General features: G+C 41.9%; 1 protein-coding gene across 3 annotated transcripts in view; it reads left to right on the top strand.

Annotated features, from left to right (window-relative positions):
* Positions 1–20225, top strand: part of LOC127916785 (receptor tyrosine-protein kinase erbB-4-like) — a 419139-nt gene that overhangs the window by 377030 nt on the left and 21884 nt on the right. For all 3 annotated transcript variants that reach the window (XM_052499916.1, XM_052499915.1, XM_052499917.1), the window contains 3 exons: positions 16152–16307; positions 17757–17832; positions 18432–18578. In XM_052499916.1, the coding sequence (XP_052355876.1) occupies positions 16152–16307; positions 17757–17832; positions 18432–18578 (379 nt within the window). The remainder of the gene's footprint in view (positions 1–16151; positions 16308–17756; positions 17833–18431; positions 18579–20225) is intronic.

Here is a 20225-nt window from a genome sequence, read left to right as displayed (position 1 = left end):
TTCTCCACTGTCTAGTGGTAGAGGAGAGGGAGGGAGACAGACACCCCCCTCTCTGTCTCTGTCTGTTTCTCCACTGTCTAGTGGTAGAGGAGAGGGAGGGAGACAGACACCCCCCAATGTCTGTTCCTCCACTGTCTAGTGGTAGAGGAGAGGGAGGGAGACAGACACCCCCCAATGTCTGTTCCTCCACTGTCTAGTGGTAGAGGAGAGGGAGGGAGACAGACACCCCCCTCTGTCTGTTTCTCCACTGTCTAGGGGTAGAGGAGGGGGAGGGAGACAGACACCCCCTCCTCACCGGGGCTCTTATTGATCACACCACAAAGTGCCATTCACTTGTTTATCATCCAGAATAATGCACTTCAATTGGCCCTCCTCCCTGTCTGCCTCTGTGTGTGTTTTGGCTTGCTTTGTGTGTGTGTGTTTGTGTGTGCATGTGTGTGTGTGCACGTGCCTGCCTGCCTGTGTGCGTGCCTGCTTATCTGCGTCCGTGTGTGTGTATTGTGTGTTTGCAACCACACGCATCGATGTTCCCATCCAGTCCATTGAGCAACAAATGAAGGCGGAGAACAGAGTCCCCACAGTCTTTACCACAAGCCTCTATGATTTCCTCCACTTCACATCTTCGCTCATTGGGCTTTGTCATCAACATTAATGTGTTGGCAGGACATCAATTTTCTCCAATGACTAACCATCTTGATAATAGGCCCAATTGCAGTGTGTGTGTATACACATTGAGGGGAGCTTGAAGTTCTGATGCATTCTGTTGAACCGTGACAAGCTGAGCTGTAAACACTACAGCCAGGTCACCTGTCATACAGGTCAGAATTGGATGTCCATCCATGTGTGAGGACGTTGGGAGATGACATAGAAACCAGACACTCGGGGGGCAACAGTGACCGCTGTTACCTTCTAGTAGGTTTGGGTTTTACTAGGGTGTGATCATCTGCCAAAGGTAATCATCTGGTGCCAAAGGTTACAAGTTTCAATCCAATTTTGATAGTTTTGTTTTAAACCTAATAATAATAATAATAATATATGCCATTTAGCTGACGCTTTTATCCAAAGCGACTTACAGTCATGTGTGCATACATTCTACGTATGGGTGGTCCCGGGAATTGAACCCACTACCCTGGCGTTACAAGCGCCATGCTCTACCAACTGAGCCACAGAAGGACCACAACCTTTCCCAGACATTAGCCCTTACCTTAACCATCTGGAGTTAATGTCTAACCTTAACCATTCAGAGTTAATGCCTAACCTTAAGAATTCAGAGTTAATGCCTAACCTTAACCATTCAGAGTTAATGCCTAACCTTAACCATTCAGAGTTAATGCCTAACCTTAACCATTCAGAGTTAATGTCTAACCTTAACCATTCAGAGTTAATGTCTAACCTTAACCATTCAGAGTTAATGTCTAACCTTAACCATTCAGAGTTAATGTCTAACCTTAACCATTCAGAGTTAATGTCTAACCTTAACCATTCAGAGTTAATGTCTAACCTTAACCATTCAGAGTTAATGTCTAACCTTAACCATTCAGAGTTAATGTCTAACCTTAACCATTCAGAGTTAATGCCTAACCTTAACCATTCAGAGTTAATGCCTAACCTTAACCATTCAGAGTTAATGCCTAACCTTAACCATTCAGAGTTAATGCCTAACCTTAACCATTCAGAGTTAATGCCTAACCTTAACCATTCAGAGTTAATGCCTAACCTTAACCATTCAGAGTTAATGCCTAACCTTAACCATTCAGAGTTAATGCCTAACCTTAACCATTCAGAGTTAATGCCTAACCTTAACCATTCAGAGTTAATGCCTAACCTTAACCATTCGGAGTTAATGCCTAACCTTAACCATCTGGAGTTAATGTCTAACCTTAACCATTCATAGTTAATGCCTAAACTTAACCATCTGGAGTTAATGCCTAACCTTGGAGTTAATGCCTAACCTTAACAATTTGGAGTTAATGCCTAACCTTGGAGTTAATGCCTAACCTTAACAATTTGGAGTTAATGCCTAACCTTCACCATTCAGAGTTAATGCCTAACCTTCACCATTCAGAGTTAATGTCTAACCTTCACCATTCAGAGTTAATGCCTGAACTTAATCTTAAACACTTTGAAATTTGACTTTTGGAACAACCTAGAAATTTGACGTTTGAGAAACATGTATGAACGTCTTATTCTAACATGAGACTGTGAGAGCAGGTAGAAACATGTATGAACATCTTATTCTAACGTGAGAGCAGGTAGAAACATGTATGAACATCTTATTCTAACGTGAGAGCAGGTAGAAACATGTATGAACGTCTTATTCTAACGTGAGACTGTGAGAGCAGGTAGAAACATGTATGAACGTCTTATTCTAACGTGAGACTGAGAGCAGGTAGAAACATGTATGAACGTCTTATTCTAACGTGAGAGCAGGTAGAAACATGTATGAACGTCTTATTCTAACATGAGACTGTGAGAGCAGGTAGGAACATGTATGAACGTCTTATTCTAACATGAGAGCAGGTAGAAACATGTATGAATGTCTTATTCTAACGTGAGACTGTGAGAGCAGGTAGAAACATGTATGAACATCTTATTCTAACGTGAGACTGTGAGAGCAGGTAGAAACATGTATGAACATCTTATTCTAACGTGAGACTGTGAGAGCAGGTAGAAACATGTATGAACATCTTATTCTAACGTGAGACTGTGAGAGCAGGTAGAAACATGTATGAACATCTTATTCTAACGTGAGACTGTGAGAGCAGGTAGAAACATGTATAAACGTCTTATTCTAACATGAGACTGTGAGAGCAGGTAGAAACATGTATGAACATCTTATTCTAACGTGAGAGCAGGTAGAAACATGTATGAACGTCTTATTCTAACGTGAGACTGTGAGAGCAGGTAGAAACATGTATGAACATCTTATTCTAACATGAGACTGTGAGAGCAGGTAGAAACATGTATGAACATCTTATTCTAACATGAGACTGTGAGAGCAGGTAGAAACATGTATGAACGTCTTATTCTAACGTGAGAGCAGGTAGAAACATGTATGAACGTCTTATTCTAACGTGAGACTGTGAGAGCAGGTAGAAACATGTATAAACGTCTTATTCTAACGTGAGAGCAGGTAGAAACATGTATGAACGTCTTATTCTAACGTGAGAGCAGGTAGAAGCATGTATGAACATCTTATTCTAACGTGAGAGCAGGTAGAAACATGTATGAACGTCTTATTCTAACGTGAGAGCAGGTACAAACGTGTATAAACGTCTTATTCTAACGTGAGACTGTGAGAGCAGGTAGAAACATGTATAAACGTCTTATTCTAACGTGAGACTGTGAGAGCAGGTAGAACATGTATGAACGTCTTATTCTAACGTGAGAGCAGGTAGAAACATGTATGAACGTCTTATTCTAACGTGAGAGCAGGTAGAAGCATGTATGAACATCTTATTCTAACGTGAGAGCAGGTAGAAACATGTATAAACGTCTTATTCTAACGTGAGACTGTGAGAGCAGATAGAAACATGTATGAACGTCTTATTCTAACGTGAGACTGTGAGAGCAGGTAGAAACATGTATGAACGTCTTATTCTAACGTGAGACTGTGAGAGCAGGTAGAAACATGTATGAACGTCTTATTCTAACATGAGACTGTGAGAGCAGGTAGAAACATGTATGAACGTCTTATTCTAACGTGAGACTGTGAGAGCAGGTAGAAACATGTATAAACGTCTTATTCTAACATGAAACTGTGAGAGCAGGTAGAAACATGTATGAACGTCTTATTCTAACGTGAGACTGTGAGAGCAGGTAGAAACATGTATGAACATCTTATTCTAACGTGAGAGCAGGTACAAACATGTATAAACGTCTTATTCTAACATGAGACTGTGAGAGCAGGTAGAAACATTTATGAACGTCTTATTCTAACGTGAGACTGTGAGAGCAGGTAGAAACATGTATGAACATCTTATTCTAACGTGAGAGCAGGTACAAACATGTATAAACGTCTTATTCTAACGTGAGACTGTGAGAGCAGGTAGAAACATGTATAAACGTCTTATTCTAACGTGAGACTGTGACAGCAGGTAGAAACATGTATGAACGTCTTATTCTAACGTGAGACTGTGAGAGCAGGTAGAAACATGTATGAACGTCTTATTCTAACGTGAGACTGTGAGAGCAGGTAGAAACATGTATGAACGTCTTATTCTAACATGAGACTGTGAGAGCAGGTAGAAACATGTATGAACGTCTTATTCTAACGTGAGACTGTGAGAGCAGATAGAAACATGTATGAACGTCTTATTCTAACGTGAGACTGTGAGAGCAGGTAGAAACATGTATGAATGTCTTATTCTAACTTGAGACTGAGAGCAGGTAGAAACATGTATGAACGTCTTATTCTAACATGAGAGCAGGTAGAAACATGTATGAATGTCTTATTCTAACTTGAGAATGTGAGAGCAGGTAGAAACATGTATGAACATCTTATTCTAACATGAGAGCAGGTAGAAACATGTATGAATGTCTTATTCTAACTTGAGAATGTGAGAGCAGGTACAAACATGTATAAACGTCTTATTCTAACGTGAGACTGTGAGAGCAGGTAGAAACATGTATGAACGTCTTATTCTAACGTGAGACTGTGAGAGCAGGTAGAAACATGTATGAACGTCTTATTCTAACGTGAGACTGTGAGAGCAGATAGAAACATGTATGAACGTCTTATTCTAACGTGAGACTGTGAGAGCAGGTAGAAACATGTATAAACGTCTTATTCTAACGTGAGACTGTGAGAGCAGGTAGAAACATGTATGAACGTCTTATTCTAACGTGAGACTGTGAGAGCAGGTAGAAACATGTATGAACGTCTTATTCTAACGTGAGACTGTGAGAGCAGGTAGAAACATGTATAAACGTCTTATTCTAACGTGAGACTGTGAGAGCAGGTAGAAACATGTATAAACGTCTTATTCTAACGTGAGACTGTGAGAGCAGGTAGAAACATGTATAAACGTCTTATTCTAACGTGAGACTGTGAGAGCAGGTAGAAACATGTATGAACGTCTTATTCTAACGTGAGACTGTGAGAGCAGGTAGAAACATGTATGAACGTCTTATTCTAACGTGAGAGCAGGTACAAACATGTATAAACGTCTTATTCTAACATGAGACTGTGAGAGCAGGTAGAAACATGTATAAACGTCTTATTCTAACATGAAACTGTGAGGGCAGGTAGAAACATGTATGAACGTCTTATTCTAACGTGAGACTGTGAGAGCAGGTAGAAACATGTATGAACATCTTATTCTAACGTGAGAGCAGGTACAAACATGTATAAACGTCTTATTCTAACGTGAGACTGTGAGAGCAGGTAGAAACATGTATAAACGTCTTATTCTAACGTGAGACTGTGAGAGCAGGTAGAAACATGTATGAACGTCTTATTCTAACATGAGACTGTGAGAGCAGGTAGAAACATGTATGAACGTCTTATTCTAACATGAGAGCAGGTAGAAACATGTATGAATGTCTTATTCTAACTTGAGAATGTGAGAGCAGGTAGAAACATGTATGAACGTCTTATTCTAACGTGAGAGCAGGTACAAACATGTATAAACGTCTTATTCTAACATGAGACTGTGAGAGCAGGTAGAACATGTATGAACGTCTTATTCTAACGTGAGACTGTGAGAGCAGGTAGAAACATGTATAAACGTCTTATTCTAACGTGAGACTGTGAGAGCAGGTAGAACATGTATGAACGTCTTATTCTAACGTGAGAGCAGGTAGAAACATGTATGAACGTCTTATTCTAACGTGAGAGCAGGTAGAAACATGTATGAACATCTTATTCTAACGTGAGAGCAGGTAGAAACATGTATGAACGTCTTATTCTAACGTGAGACTGTGAGAGCAGGTAGAAACATGTATGAACGTCTTATTCTAACATGAGACTGTGAGAGCAGGTAGAAACATGTATGAACGTCTTATTCTAACGTGAGACTGTGAGAGCAGATAGAAACATGTATGAACGTCTTATTCTAACGTGAGACTGTGAGAGCAGATAGAAACATGTATGAACGTCTTATTCTAACGTGAGACTGTGAGAGCAGGTAGAAACATGTATGAATGTCTTATTCTAACGTGAGACTGTGAGAGCAGGTAGAAACATGTATAAACGTCTTATTCTAACATGAAACTGTGAGAGCAGGTAGAAACATGTATGAACGTCTTATTCTAACGTGAGAGCAGGTAGAAACATGTATAAACGTCTTATTCTAACGTGAGACTGTGAGAGCAGGTAGAAACATGTATAAATGTCTTATTCTAACGTGAGACTGTGAGAGCAGGTCGAAACATGTATAAACGTCTTATTCTAACATGAAACTGTGAGGGCAGGTAGAAACATGTATGAACGTCTTATTCTAACGTGAGAGCAGGTACAAACATGTATAAACGTCTTATTCTAACGTGAGAGCAGGTACAAACATGTATAAACGTCTTATTCTAACATGAGACTGTGAGAGCAGGTAGAAACATGTATAAACGTCTTATTCTAACATGAAACTGTGAGGGCAGGTAGAAACATGTATGAACGTCTTATTCTAACGTGAGACTGTGAGAGCAGGTAGAAACATGTATGAACATCTTATTCTAACGTGAGAGCAGGTACAAACATGTATAAACGTCTTATTCTAACGTGAGACTGTGAGAGCAGGTAGAAACATGTATAAACGTCTTATTCTAACGTGAGACTGTGAGAGCAGGTAGAAACATGTATGAACGTCTTATTCTAACATGAGACTGTGAGAGCAGGTAGAAACATGTATGAACGTCTTATTCTAACATGAGAGCAGGTAGAAACATGTATGAACGTCTTATTCTAACGTGAGACTGTGAGAGCAGATAGAAACATGTATGAACGTCTTATTCTAACATGAGAGCAGGTAGAAACATGTATGAACGTCTTATTCTAACTTGAGAATGTGAGAGCAGGTAGAAACATGTATGAACGTCTTATTCTAACGTGAGAGCAGGTACAAACATGTATAAACGTCTTATTCTAACATGAGACTGTGAGAGCAGGTAGAACATGTATGAACGTCTTATTCTAACGTGAGACTGTGAGAGCAGGTAGAACATGTATGAACGTCTTATTCTAACGTGAGAGCAGGTAGAAACATGTATGAACATCTTATTCTAACGTGAGAGCAGGTAGAAACATGTATGAACATCTTATTCTAACGTGAGAGCAGGTAGAAACATGTATGAACGTCTTATTCTAACGTGAGACTGTGAGAGCAGGTAGAAACATGTATGAACGTCTTATTCTAACGTGAGACTGTGAGAGCAGATAGAAACATGTATGAACGTCTTATTCTAACGTGAGACTGTGAGAGCAGGTAGAAACATGTATGAACGTCTTATTCTAACATGAGACTGTGAGAGCAGGTAGAAACATGTATAAACGTCTTATTCTAACGTGAGACTGTGAGAGCAGATAGAAACATGTATGCACGTCTTATTCTAACGTGAGACTGAGAGCAGGTAGAAACATGTATGAACGTCTTATTCTAACATGAGACTGTGAGAGCAGGTAGAAACATGTATGAACGTCTTATTCTAACGTGAGACTGTGAGAGCAGGTAGAAACATGTATGAACGTCTTATTCTAACGTGAGAGCAGGTACAAACATGTATAAACGTCTTATTCTAACATGAGACTGTGAGAGCAGGTAGAAACATGTATAAACGTCTTATTCTAACGTGAGACTGTGAGAGCAGGTAGAAACATGTATGAACGTCTTATTCTAACATGAGAGCAGGTAGAAACATGTATAAACGTCTTATTCTAACGTGAGACTGTGAGAGCAGGTAGAAACATGTATAAACGTCTTATTCTAACGTGAGACTGTGAGAGCAGGTAGAAACATGTATAAACGTCTTATTCTAACGTGAGACTGTGAGAGCAGGTAGAAACATGTATAAACGTCTTATTCTAACGTGAGACTGTGAAAGCAGGTAGAAACATGTATAAACGTCTTATTCTAACGTGAGACTGTGAGAGCAGGTAGAAACATGTATGAACATCTTATTCTAACATGAGACTGTGAGAGCAGGTAGAAACATGTATAAACGTCTTATTCTAACGTGAGACTGTGAGAGCAGGTAGAAACATGTATGAATGTCTTATTCTAACGTGAGAGCAGGTCGAAACATGTATGAATGTCTTATTCTAACTTGAGAATGTGAGAGCAGGTAGAAACATGTATGAACATCTTATTCTAACATGAGAGCAGGTAGAAACATGTATGAACGTCTTATTCTAACGTGAGACTGTGAGAGCAGGTAGAAACATGTATGACGCTGTAGTGGGAGTGTGTCAAATATACGCAAACACACACAAACAATTCAGGGTGTGACATACACACACACCTACACACACACACACAATCCCACTTTAAGCCTGTCCTCTACATACACACAGGTCAAGTCTGAATACCTTACCTACGTTCTAAATCAGATAGGGGACGGGCTGTACCAACATGAGTCTGAATACCGTACCTACGTTCTAAATTAGATAGGGGGTGGGCTGTACCAACATGAGTCTGAATACCTGTACCTACGTTCTAAATCAGATAGGGGACGGGCTGTACCAACATGAGTCTGAATACCTGTACCTACGTTCTAAATCAGATAGGGGACGGGCTGTACCAACATGAGTCTGAATACCTTACCTACGTTCTAAATCAGATAGGGGATGGGCTGTACCAACATGAGTCTGAATACCGTACCTACGTTCTAAATCAGATAGGGGATGGGCTGTACCAACATGAGTCTGAATACCTGTACCTACGTTCTAAATCAGATAGGGGACGGGCTGTACCAACATGAGTCTGAATACCTGTACCTACGTTCTAAATCAGATAGGGGACGGGCTGTACCAACATGAGTCTGAATACCTGTACCTACGTTCTAAATCAGATAGGGGACGGGCTGTACCAACATGAGTCTGAATACCTGTACCTACGTTCTAAATCAGATAGGGGACGGGCTGTACCAACATGAGTCTGAATACCTGTACCTACGTTCTAAATCAGATAGGGACGGGCTGTACCAACATGAGTCTGAATACCTGTACCTACGTTCTAAATCAGATAGGGGACGGGCTGTACCAACATGAGTCTGAATACCGTACCTACGTTCTAAATCAGATAGGGGACGGGCTGTACCAACATGAGTCTGAATACCTGTACCTACGTTCTAAATCAGACAGGGGACGGGCTGTACCAACATGAGTCTGAATACCTGAACCTACGATCTAAATCAGATAGGGGACGGGCTGTACCAACATGAGTCTGAATACCGTACCTACGTTCTAAATCAGATAGGGGACGGGCTGTACCAACATGAGTCTGAATACCTGTACCTACGTTCTAAATCAGATAGGGGACGGGCTGTACCAACATGAGTCTGAATACCTGTACCTACGTTCTAAATCAGACAGGGGACGGGCTGTACCAACATGAGTCTGAATACCACACTGTACCAACATGAGTCTGAATACCTGAACCTACGATCTAAATCAGATAGGGACGGGCTGTACCAACATGAGTCTGAATACCGTACCTACGTTCTAAATCAGATAGGGGACGGGCTGTACCAACATGAGTCTGAATACCTGTACCTACGATCTAAATCAGATAGGGGACGGGCTGTACCAACATGAGTCTGAATACCTGTACCTACGTTCTGAATCAGACAGGGGACGGGCTGTACCAACATGAGTCTGAATACCTGAACCTACGATCTAAATCAGATAGGGGACGTGCTGTACCAACATGAGTCTGAATACCGTACCTACGTTCTAAATCAGATAGGGGACGGGCTGTACCAACATGAGTCTGAATACCTTACCTACGTTCTAAATCAGATAGGGGACGGGCTGTACCAACATGAGTCTGAATACCTGTACCTACGTTCTAAATCAGATAGGGGACGGGCTGTACCAACATGAGTCTGAATACCTTACCTACGTTCTAAATCAGATAGGGGACGGGCTGTACTAACATGAGTCTGAATACCTGTACCTACGATCTAAATCAGATAGGGGACGGGCTGTACCAACATGAGTCTGAATACCTTACCTACGTTCTAAATCAGATAGGGGACGGGCTGTACCAACATGAGTCTGAATACCTGAACCTACGATCTAAATCAGATAGGGGACGTGCTGTACCAACATGAGTCTGAATACCGTACCTACGTTCTAAATCAGATAGGGGACGGGCTGTACCAACATGAGTCTGAATACCTGTACCTACGTTCTAAATCAGATAGGGGACGGGCTGTACCAACATGAGTCTGAATACCTTACCTACGTTCTAAATCAGATAGGGGACGGGCTGTACCAACATGAGTCTGAATACCTGTACCTACGATCTAAATCAGATAGGGGACGGGCTGTACCAACATGAGTCTGAATACCTGTACCTACGATCTAAATCAGATAATATAAGGGGACGGGCTGTACCAACATGAATAAATAATGGGTAACAAAGCAGGTACGCATCTGTTGACATTCTCAATATGGAGGAGTATGTTGGTAAGAGTATACATTCTTACTCAGTAGTAGATTCTAAATAGTAGGTGATATGATTATTACACAGTATGCAGTACATTCTAAATAGTAGGTAGTATGATTATTACACAGTATGCAGTCGATTCTAAATAGTAGGCGATAGGATTATTACACGGCATGCAGTACATTCTAAATAGTAGGTGATAGGATTATTACACGGTATGCAGTACATTCTAAATAGTAGGTAATACGATTATTACATGGTATGCAGTACATTCTGTATAGTAGGTCATATGATTATTACACAGTATGCAGTAGATTCTAAATAGTAGGTGATATGATTATTACACAGTATGCAGTACATTCTAAATAGTAGGTGATAGGATTATTACACGGTATGCAGTATATTCTAAATAGTAGGTGATATGATTATTACACGGTATGCAGTAGATTCTAAATAGTAGGTGATATGATTATTACACAGTATGAAGTACATTCTAAATAGTATGTGATAGGATTATTACACAGTATGCATTAGATTCTAAATAGTAGGTAATACGATTATTACATGGTATGCAGTACATTCTGTATAGTAGGTCATATAATTATTACACAGTATGCAGTACATTCTAAATAGTAGGTGATATGATTATTACACAGTATGCAGTACATTCTAAATAGTAGGTGATAGGATTATTACACAGTATGCAGTACATTCTAAATAGTAGGTGATAGGATTATTACACGGTATGCAGTACATTCTAAATAGTAGGTGATAGGATTATTACACGGTATGCAGTACATTCTAAATAGTAGGTGATAGGATTATTACACGGTATGCAGTACATTCTAAATAGTAGGTGATAGGATTATTACACAGTATGCAGTAGATTCTAAATAGTAGGTGATATGATTATTACACAGTATGCAGTTGATTCTAAATAGTAGGTGATATGATTATTATACGGTATGCAGTAGATTCTAAATAGTAGGTGATGAGATTACTACACGGTATGCAGTAGATTCTAAATAGTAGGTGATAGGATTATTACACGGCATGCAGTACATTCTAAATAGTAGGTAATACGATTATTACATGGTATGCAGTACATTCTGTATAGTAGGTCATATGATTATTACACAGTATGCAGTACATTCTAAATAGTAGGTGGTAGGATTATTACACGGTATGCAGTACATTCTAAATAGTAGGTGATATGATTATTACACGGTATGCAGTAGATTCTAAATAGTAGGTGATATGATTACTACACAGTATGCAGTAGATTCTAAATAGTAGGTGATGTGATTATTACACAGTATGCAGTACATTCTAAATAGTAGGTGATAGGATTATTACACGGTATGCAGTAGATTCTAAATAGTAGGTGATAGGATTACTACACAGTATGCAGTAGATTCTAAATAGTAGGTGATGTGATTATTACACAGTATGCAGTACATTCTAAATAGTAGGTGATAGGATTATTACACGGTAGCAGTAGATTCTAAATAGTAGGTGATAGGATTATTACACAGTATGCAGTAGATTCTAAGTAGTAGGTGATAGGTAGTATGATTATTACACAGTATGCAGTCGATTCTAAATAGTAGGTGATATGGTTATTATACGGTATGCAGTAGATTCTAAATAGTAGGTGATAGGATTATTACACGGTATGCAGTACATTCTAAATAGTAGGTGATAGGATTATTACACGGTATGCAGTACATTCTAAATAGTAGGTGATAGGATTATTACACGGTATGCAGTACATTCTAAATAGTAGGTGATATGATTATTACACAGTATGCAGTACATTCTAAATAGTAGGTAATAGGAGTATTACACAGTATGCAGTAGATTCTAAATAGTAGGTGATATGATTATTACACAGTATGCAGTACATTCTAAATAGTAGGTGATAGGATTATTACACGGTATGCAGTATATTCTAAATAGTAGGTGATATGATTATTACACGGTATGCAGTAGATTCTAAATAGTAGGTGATATGATTATTACACAGTATGAAGTACATTCTAAATAGTAGGTGATAGGATTATTACACGGTATGCAGTACATTCTAAATAGTAGGTAATATGATTATTACATGGTATGCAGTACATTCTAAATAGTAGGTGATAGGATTATTACACAGTATGCAGTAGATTCTAAATAGTAGGTGATAGGTAGTATGATTATTACACAGTATGCAGTCGATTCTAAATAGTAGGCGTAGGATTATTACACGGTATGCAGTACATTCTAAATAGTAGGTAATACGATTATTACATGGTATGCAGTACATTCTGTATAGTAGGTCATATGATTATTACACAGTATGCAGTAGATTCTAAATAGTAGGTGGTAGGATTAGTACACGGTATGCAGTACATTCTAAATAGTAGGTGATAGGATTATTACACGGTATGCAGTACATTCTAAATAGTAGGTGATGGGATTATTACACGGTATGCAGTACATTCTAAATAGTAGGTGGTAGGATTATTACACGGTATGCAGTACATTCGAAATAGTAGGTGATAGGATTATTACACGGTATGCAGTACATTCTAAATAGTAGGTGATATGATTATTACATGGTATGCAGTACATTCTAAATAGTAGGTGATAGGATTATGACACGGTATGCAGTACATTCTAAATAGTAGGTGATATGATTATTACACAGTATATTCTAAATAGTAGGTGATAGGAGTATTACACAGTATGCAGTAGATTCTAAATAGTAGGTGATATGATTATTACACAGTATGCAGTAGATTCTAAATAGTAGGTGGTAGGATTATTACACGGTATGCAGTAGATTCTAAATAGTAGGTGGTAGGATTATTACACGGTATGCAGTACATTCTAAATAGTAGGTGATAGGATTATTACACGGTATGCAGTAGATTCTAAATAGTAGGTGATATGATTATTACACAGTATGAAGTACATTCTAAATAGTATGTGATAGGATTATTACACAGTATGCATTAGATTCTAAATAGTAGGTAATACGATTATTACATGGTATGCAGTACATTCTGTATAGTAGGTCATATAATTATTACACAGTATGCAGTACATTCTGTATAGTAGGTCATATGATTATTACACAGTATGCAGTTCTAGTAAATAGACAAGAGACATGGCCACACAGTCTCTCTCTGGCACACACACACACCTGCTTTATTTCTACGAGTACGTCTCTCTGTCGGCCCTGTCTTATCATATTGTCCCTGTCTGAGGGGGGTGTAATTCTAAGTGATGTGGAATCAGAGGGAGGTGTGTGGACTGGGCAGTGTGTGGACTGGGAGGTGTGTGGACTGGGCAGTGTGTGGACTGGGCGGTGTGTGGACTGGGCGGTGTGTGGACTGGGCAGTGTGTGGACTGGGAGGTGTGTGGACTGGGCAGTGTGTGGACTGGGCAGTGTGTGGACTGGGAGGTGTGTGGACTGGGAGGTGTGTGGACTGGGCGGTGTGTGGACTGGGAGGTGTGTGGACTGGGAGGTGTGTGGACTGGGCAGTGTGTGGACTGGGCAGTGTGTGGACTGGGAGGTGTGTGGACTGGGCGGTGTGTGGACTGGGCGGTGTGTGGACTGGGCGGTGTGTGGACTGGGCGGTGTGTGGACTGGGAGGTGTGTGGACTGGGCGGTGTGTGGACTGGGCGGTGTGTGGACTGGGCGGTGTGTGGACTGGGCGGTATGTGGACTGGGAGGTGTGTGGACTGGGCGGTGTGTGGACTGGGCGGTGTGTGGATTGGGAGGTGTGTGTGTGAAGGTGAGGTTCATACACCTCCTGTCCCAACACCTCCTGTCCCGGTCTGTCAGGGTCACTCTCCCTAACACACCTCCTGTCCCGGTCTGTCAGGGTCACTCTCCCTAACACACCTCCTGTCCCAGTCTGTCAGGGTCACTCTCCCTAACACACCTCCTGTCCCAGTCTGTCAGGGAGAACAGGGCAGGGCAGGGAAAACAGGGCAGGACAGGGCCGGGAGACCAGGGTAGGGAGAACAGGGCAGGACAGGGCCGGGAGACCAGGGTAGGGAGAACAGGGCAGGACAGGGCCAGGAGACCAGGGTAGGGAGAAACAGGGCAGGACAGGGCCAGGAGAACAGGGCAGGACAGGGCCAGGAGACCAGGGTAGGGAGAACAGGGCAGGACAGGGCCAGGAGACCAGGGTAGGGAGAACAGGGCAGGACAGGGCCAGGAGACCAGGGTAGGGAGAATAGGGCAGGACAGGGCCAGGAGAAGAGGGTAGGGAGAACAGGGCAGGACAGGGCCAGGAGACCAGGGTAGTGAGAACAGGGCAGGACAGGGCCAGGAGAAGAGGGTAGGGAGAACAGGGCAGGACAGGGCCAGGAGACCAGGGTAGTGAGAACAGGGCAGGACAGGGCCAGGAGAAGAGGGTAGGGAGAACAGGGCAGGACAGGGCCAGGAGACCAGGGTAGTGAGAACAGGGCAGGACAGGGCCAGGAGACCAGAGTAGGGAGAACAGGGCAGGACAAGGCCAGGAGACCAGGGTCGGGAGAACAGGGCAGGACAGGGCCAGGAGACCAGGGTAGGGGGAACAGGGTAGGGAGAACACATCGCAGGGCAGGGAGAAGAGAGAATGATGGTGGTGATGGTGGTGGTGTTGATGTTGATGATGATAATGATTGTGACAATAATGATTGTGATGATGATGATGATTGTGAAGGAAATGGCAATACACAATCAGATTTTTTTTGTATTTCTCTCTCCCTCCCTCTCTCGCTGTCAATCTCTCTATCTCTATTTGTCTCTCCATCTCTCGCTCTCTCCCTCCCTCTCTCGCTGTCGATCTCTCTATTTCTATTGTCTCTCCCTCTCTCGCTCTCTCCCTCCCTCTCTCGCTGTCGATCTCTCTCTCTATCTACTCTATCCTATCTCTATCTCTCCTCTCCCCCCTTTCTCTCTATTTATCTCTCTCTCTCACTCTGTCTCTCTATCTCCCCTTTCCTCTCTATCTTTCTCCCCTCTCCCTTCCTCCTCTCTCTCCCTCTCTCTCTCTTCCTCCTCTCTCTCTCTCTCCTCTCCCCACTCTCTCTCCTCTCGCTATCTCTCCCCATTCTCTCTCCCTCTCTCTCTCCTTCTCTCCCTCTCTTTCTCTCTCTCTCTCTCTCTCTCTCTCTATTTATCTCTCTCTCTCGCTCTGTCTCTCTATCTCCTCTTTCCTCTCTATCTCTCCCCATTCTCTCTCCCTCTCTCTCCTTCCCCTCTCTTTCTCTCTTTCTCTCTTTCTCTCTCTCTCTCTCTCTCTCTCTCTCTCTCTTTCTCTCCCTCTCTTTCTCTCTCTCTCTCTCTCTCTCTCTCTATTTATCTCTCTCTCTCGCTCTGTCTCTCTATCTCCTCTTTCCTCTCTATCTCTCCCCTCTCCCTTCCTTCTCTCTCTCTCTCTCCTCTCCCCACTCTCTCTCCTCTCGCTATCTCTCTCCCCATTCTCTCTCTCTCTCCCTCCCCTCTCTTTCTCTCCCTCTCTCTCTCCCTCCTCTCTCTTTCTCTCTCTCTCTCTGCCACCATCCCAGGGTATGATGTATCTGGAGGAGAGAAGGCTGGTCCACAGAGATCTGGCAGCCCGTAATGTTCTGGTAAAGTCCCCCAACCACATCAAGATCACTGACTTTGGCCTGGCCAGACTGCTGGACGTCGACGAGAAAGAGTATAACGCTGACGGGGGCAAGGTGTGTGTGTGTGTGTGTGTGTGTGTGTGTGTGTTGTGTGTGTGTGTGTGTGTGTGTGTGTGTGTGTGTGTGTGTGTGTGTGTGTGTGTGTGTGTGTGTGTGTGTTGGGATGGTATACAGAATCACATCTAAATGTTTAATGTAAACCATTGATTAATATATACACTACCGTTTAAAAGTTTGGGGTCATTTAGAAATGTCCTTGTTTTTGAAAGACATCAAATTGATCAGATATACAGTGTAGACATTGTTAATGTTGTAAATGACTATTGTAGCTGGAAACAGCTGATTTTAAATGGAATGTCTACATAGGCCTACAGAGGCACATTATCAGCAACCATTTTTATTTTAAAACATTTGCAAAAATGTCTAAAAACCTGTTTTCACTTCGTCATGATGGGGTATTGTGATGTCATGATGGGGTATTGTGATGTCATGATGGGGTATTGTGTGTAGATGGATGAGGAAAACGTTTTTTTAAAATTCATTTTTGAATAAGGCTGTAACGTAACAAAATGTGGAAAGAGTCGAGGGGTCTGAATACTTTCTGAATGCACTGAATACCATTGAAAACAAGTGTGTTTCATTTTCCTCTTGAAGTTGCAGTAGAGAAGAGAGTGAGAGATGAAACCCAGTTAATATAGACAGGATATAATACCGGTCATGTTCTAGTAGGTAATAGGTTTCCACAGTGTACCTACCTGCTGGGGGTCATTGGGTTCTCCAGTCCAGAATAAAATCACATGATGTGGTACTGGTTGCTATGACGGCCAATGTTGACATGTTGTACATTCCACTGTAACAAGTGTTACACTGGCATATCACTGTCCATCCCAGAAAATGCCTTGCAACATGCAGTAGTCAGCCTTGGATACAAGGTCATGCACATAATGAAAGCTGACCTTCATATTTGGAAGACTGTTTCATTTCATTTCAATTCCTGCCATGGATATGAATGGAACGTAATGGAAGGAGGCTACTCAATTCTTGACTAGGATTAGAATGTAGATGGTATTAACTGTTAAAAGTGTTAAGGTCAGTTCTACCAGGAATATGAAAACAGAGAATCTATTTTTCTACATAGACCCACACAACCTTTCCATGATGATGAATCAGAGAGTTTTAGGTTGGAGAGGAAACATTCACCAACACTTCTCTGTTCTCTCTTGACATTTGTATCATCAGTGCACTAGAGTGAATAATCATTCTCTCTCTCTTCACCTCTCCCTTTGTCTCTCTCATCCCCTCCCTCTCATCTCTCTCTCTCTCATCCCCCCTCTGTCTCTCTCTCTCTCTCTCTCTCATCCCCCCCTCTCTCTCTCTCTCTCTCTCTCTCTCTCTCTCTCATCCCCCTCTCACTCTCTTTCTCTTGTTCTCTCTCTCGCACTCTCACTCCCCTCCCCCTCTCTCTCTCTCTCTCTCTCTCTCTCTCTCTCTCTCTCTCTCTAGATGCCCATTAAGTGGATGGCGTTGGAGTGTATTCACTACAGGAAGTTCACACACCAGAGTGATGTGTGGAGCTACGGTGTGTGTGACATTACAAACAAACAATACTAGACGCATTATTTGCCAAAATGACCTGACATCCTGTTTCTCCTTTCTTTCTCTTTCCCTCTCATTTTCTCTTTCTTTCTATCTTACTTGCTTTCTTCCTCTCTCCCTATCTATCTCTCTCTCCCTCATTTTCTGTCTTTTGTTTTCTCTTTCTCTTTCATTTCAATTTAAGGGCTTTATTGACATGGGAAACATATATTAACATTGCCAAAGCAAGTGAAATAGATAATAAACCAACTGAAATAAACAATTAAAATTAACAGTACACATTACACTCTCTCTCTCTCTCTCTCTCTCTCTCTCTCTCTCTCTCTCTCTCTCTCTCTCTCTCTCTCTCTCTCTCTCTCTCTCTCTCTCTCTCTCTCTCTCTCTCCCTCCCAATCTCTCTCTCACTCTCTCTCTCTCTCTCTCTCTCTCTCTCTCTCTCTCTCTCTCTCTCTCTCTCTCTCTCTCTCTCTCTCTCTCTCTCTCTCTCTCTCTCTCTCTCTCTCTCTCTCTCTCTCTCTCTCTCTCTCTCTCTCTCTCTCCCTCTCTCACTCTCTCCCTCTCTCTCTCTCACTCTCTCTCCAGGTGTGACTATCTGGGAGCTGATGACTTTTGGAGGGAAGCCGTATGACGGCATCCCCACGCGAGAGATCCCAGACATCCTGGAGAAGGGCGAGCGTCTGCCTCAGCCTCCCATCTGCACCATAGACGTCTATATGGTCATGGTTAAATGTACGTATGATACAGTTGAAGTCAGAAGTTTACGTACACTTAGGTTGGAGTCATTAAAACTCATTTTTTAAGCATTACACTAATTTCTTGTTAACAAACTGTAGTTTTGGCAGGTTGGTTAGGACATCTACTTTGTGCATGACACAAGTAATTTCAACAATTGTTTATAGACACACTTATAATTCACTGTATCACATTTCCAGTGGGTCAGAAGTTTACATACTGTCACGCCTTGGTCATTGTATTTTGTGTTTTCGTCATATATTTGGTCAGGCCAGGGTGTGACATGGGTTTATATATTGTATTTTTGTATTGGGGTTTGTAGTATTTGGGATTGCGGCTGAGTAGGGGTGTTGTATAGGCTTGGCTGCCTGAGGCGGTTCTCAATCAGAGTCAGGTGATTCCCGTTGTCTCTGATTGGGAACCGTATTTAGGTAGCCGGGGTTTCACTGTGTATTTCATGGGTGATTGTTCCTGTCTCTGTGTAGTTTCACCAGATAGGCTGTAATTAGGTTTCACGTTCCGTTTTGTTGTTTTGCATTTGTATAGTTATTTCATGTATCGCTCTTCCTTCATTAAAGACATGAGTAACCACCACGCTGCATTTCGGTCCGACTCTCTTTTGACAAACGAAGAACGCCGTTACACATACACTAAGTTGACTGTGCCTTTAAACAGCTTGGAAAATTCCAGAAGATTATGTCATGGCTTTAGAAGCTTCTGATAGGCTAATTGACATTATTTGAGTCAATTGGAGGTGTACCTGTGGATGTATTTCAAGGCCTACCTTCAATCTCAGTGCCTCTGCTTGACATCAAGGCAAAATCAAAATAAATCAGCCAAGACCTCAGATTGTTTTTAGACCTCCACAAGTCTGGTTCATCCTTGGGAGCAATTTCCAAATGCCTGAATGTACTACGTTCATCTGTACAAACAATAGTACGCAAGTATAAACACCATGGGACCACGCAGCCGTCATACCTCTCAGGAAGGAGATGCGTTCTGTCTCCTGGAGATGAACGTACTTTGTTGTGAAAAGTGCAAATCAATCCCAAAACAACAGCAAAGGACCTTGTGAAGATGCTGGAGGAAACGGGTACAAAGGTATCTATATCCACAGTAAAACGAGTCCTATATTGACAAAACCTGAAAGGCAACTCAGCAAGGAAGAAGCCACTGCTCCAAAACTGCCATAAAAAAGCCTGACTATGGTTTGCAACTGCCCATGGGGACAACGACTGTACTTTTTGGAGAAATGTCCTCTGGTCTGATGAAACAAAAATAGAACTGTTTGGCCACAATGACCATCGTTATGTTTGGAGGAAAAAGGGGGAGGCTTGCAAGCCGAAGAACACCATCCCAACAGTGAAGCACGGGTGTGGCACCATCATGTTGTGGGGGTGTTTTGCTGCAGGAGGGACTGGTGCACTTTACAAACTAGATGGCATCATGTGGAGGAAAAGTAGGTGGATATATTGAAGCAGCATCTCAAGACATCAGTCAGGAAGTTAAAGCTTGGTTGCAAATGGATCTTCCAAATGGACAATGACCCCAAGCATACTTCCAAAGTTGTGGACAACTGGCTTAAGGACAACAAAGTCAAGCTATTGGAGTGGAGACGTGTGGAGGTCTTGGCTGATTTCCCAA

Source organism: Oncorhynchus keta, chromosome 37 (assembly GCF_023373465.1).
Source record: "Oncorhynchus keta strain PuntledgeMale-10-30-2019 chromosome 37, Oket_V2, whole genome shotgun sequence".
Lineage (NCBI taxonomy): Eukaryota > Metazoa > Chordata > Actinopteri > Salmoniformes > Salmonidae > Oncorhynchus > Oncorhynchus keta.
Note: the sequence above shows the minus strand (reverse complement) of the source record. Positions and strands in the feature narration are given on the sequence as shown.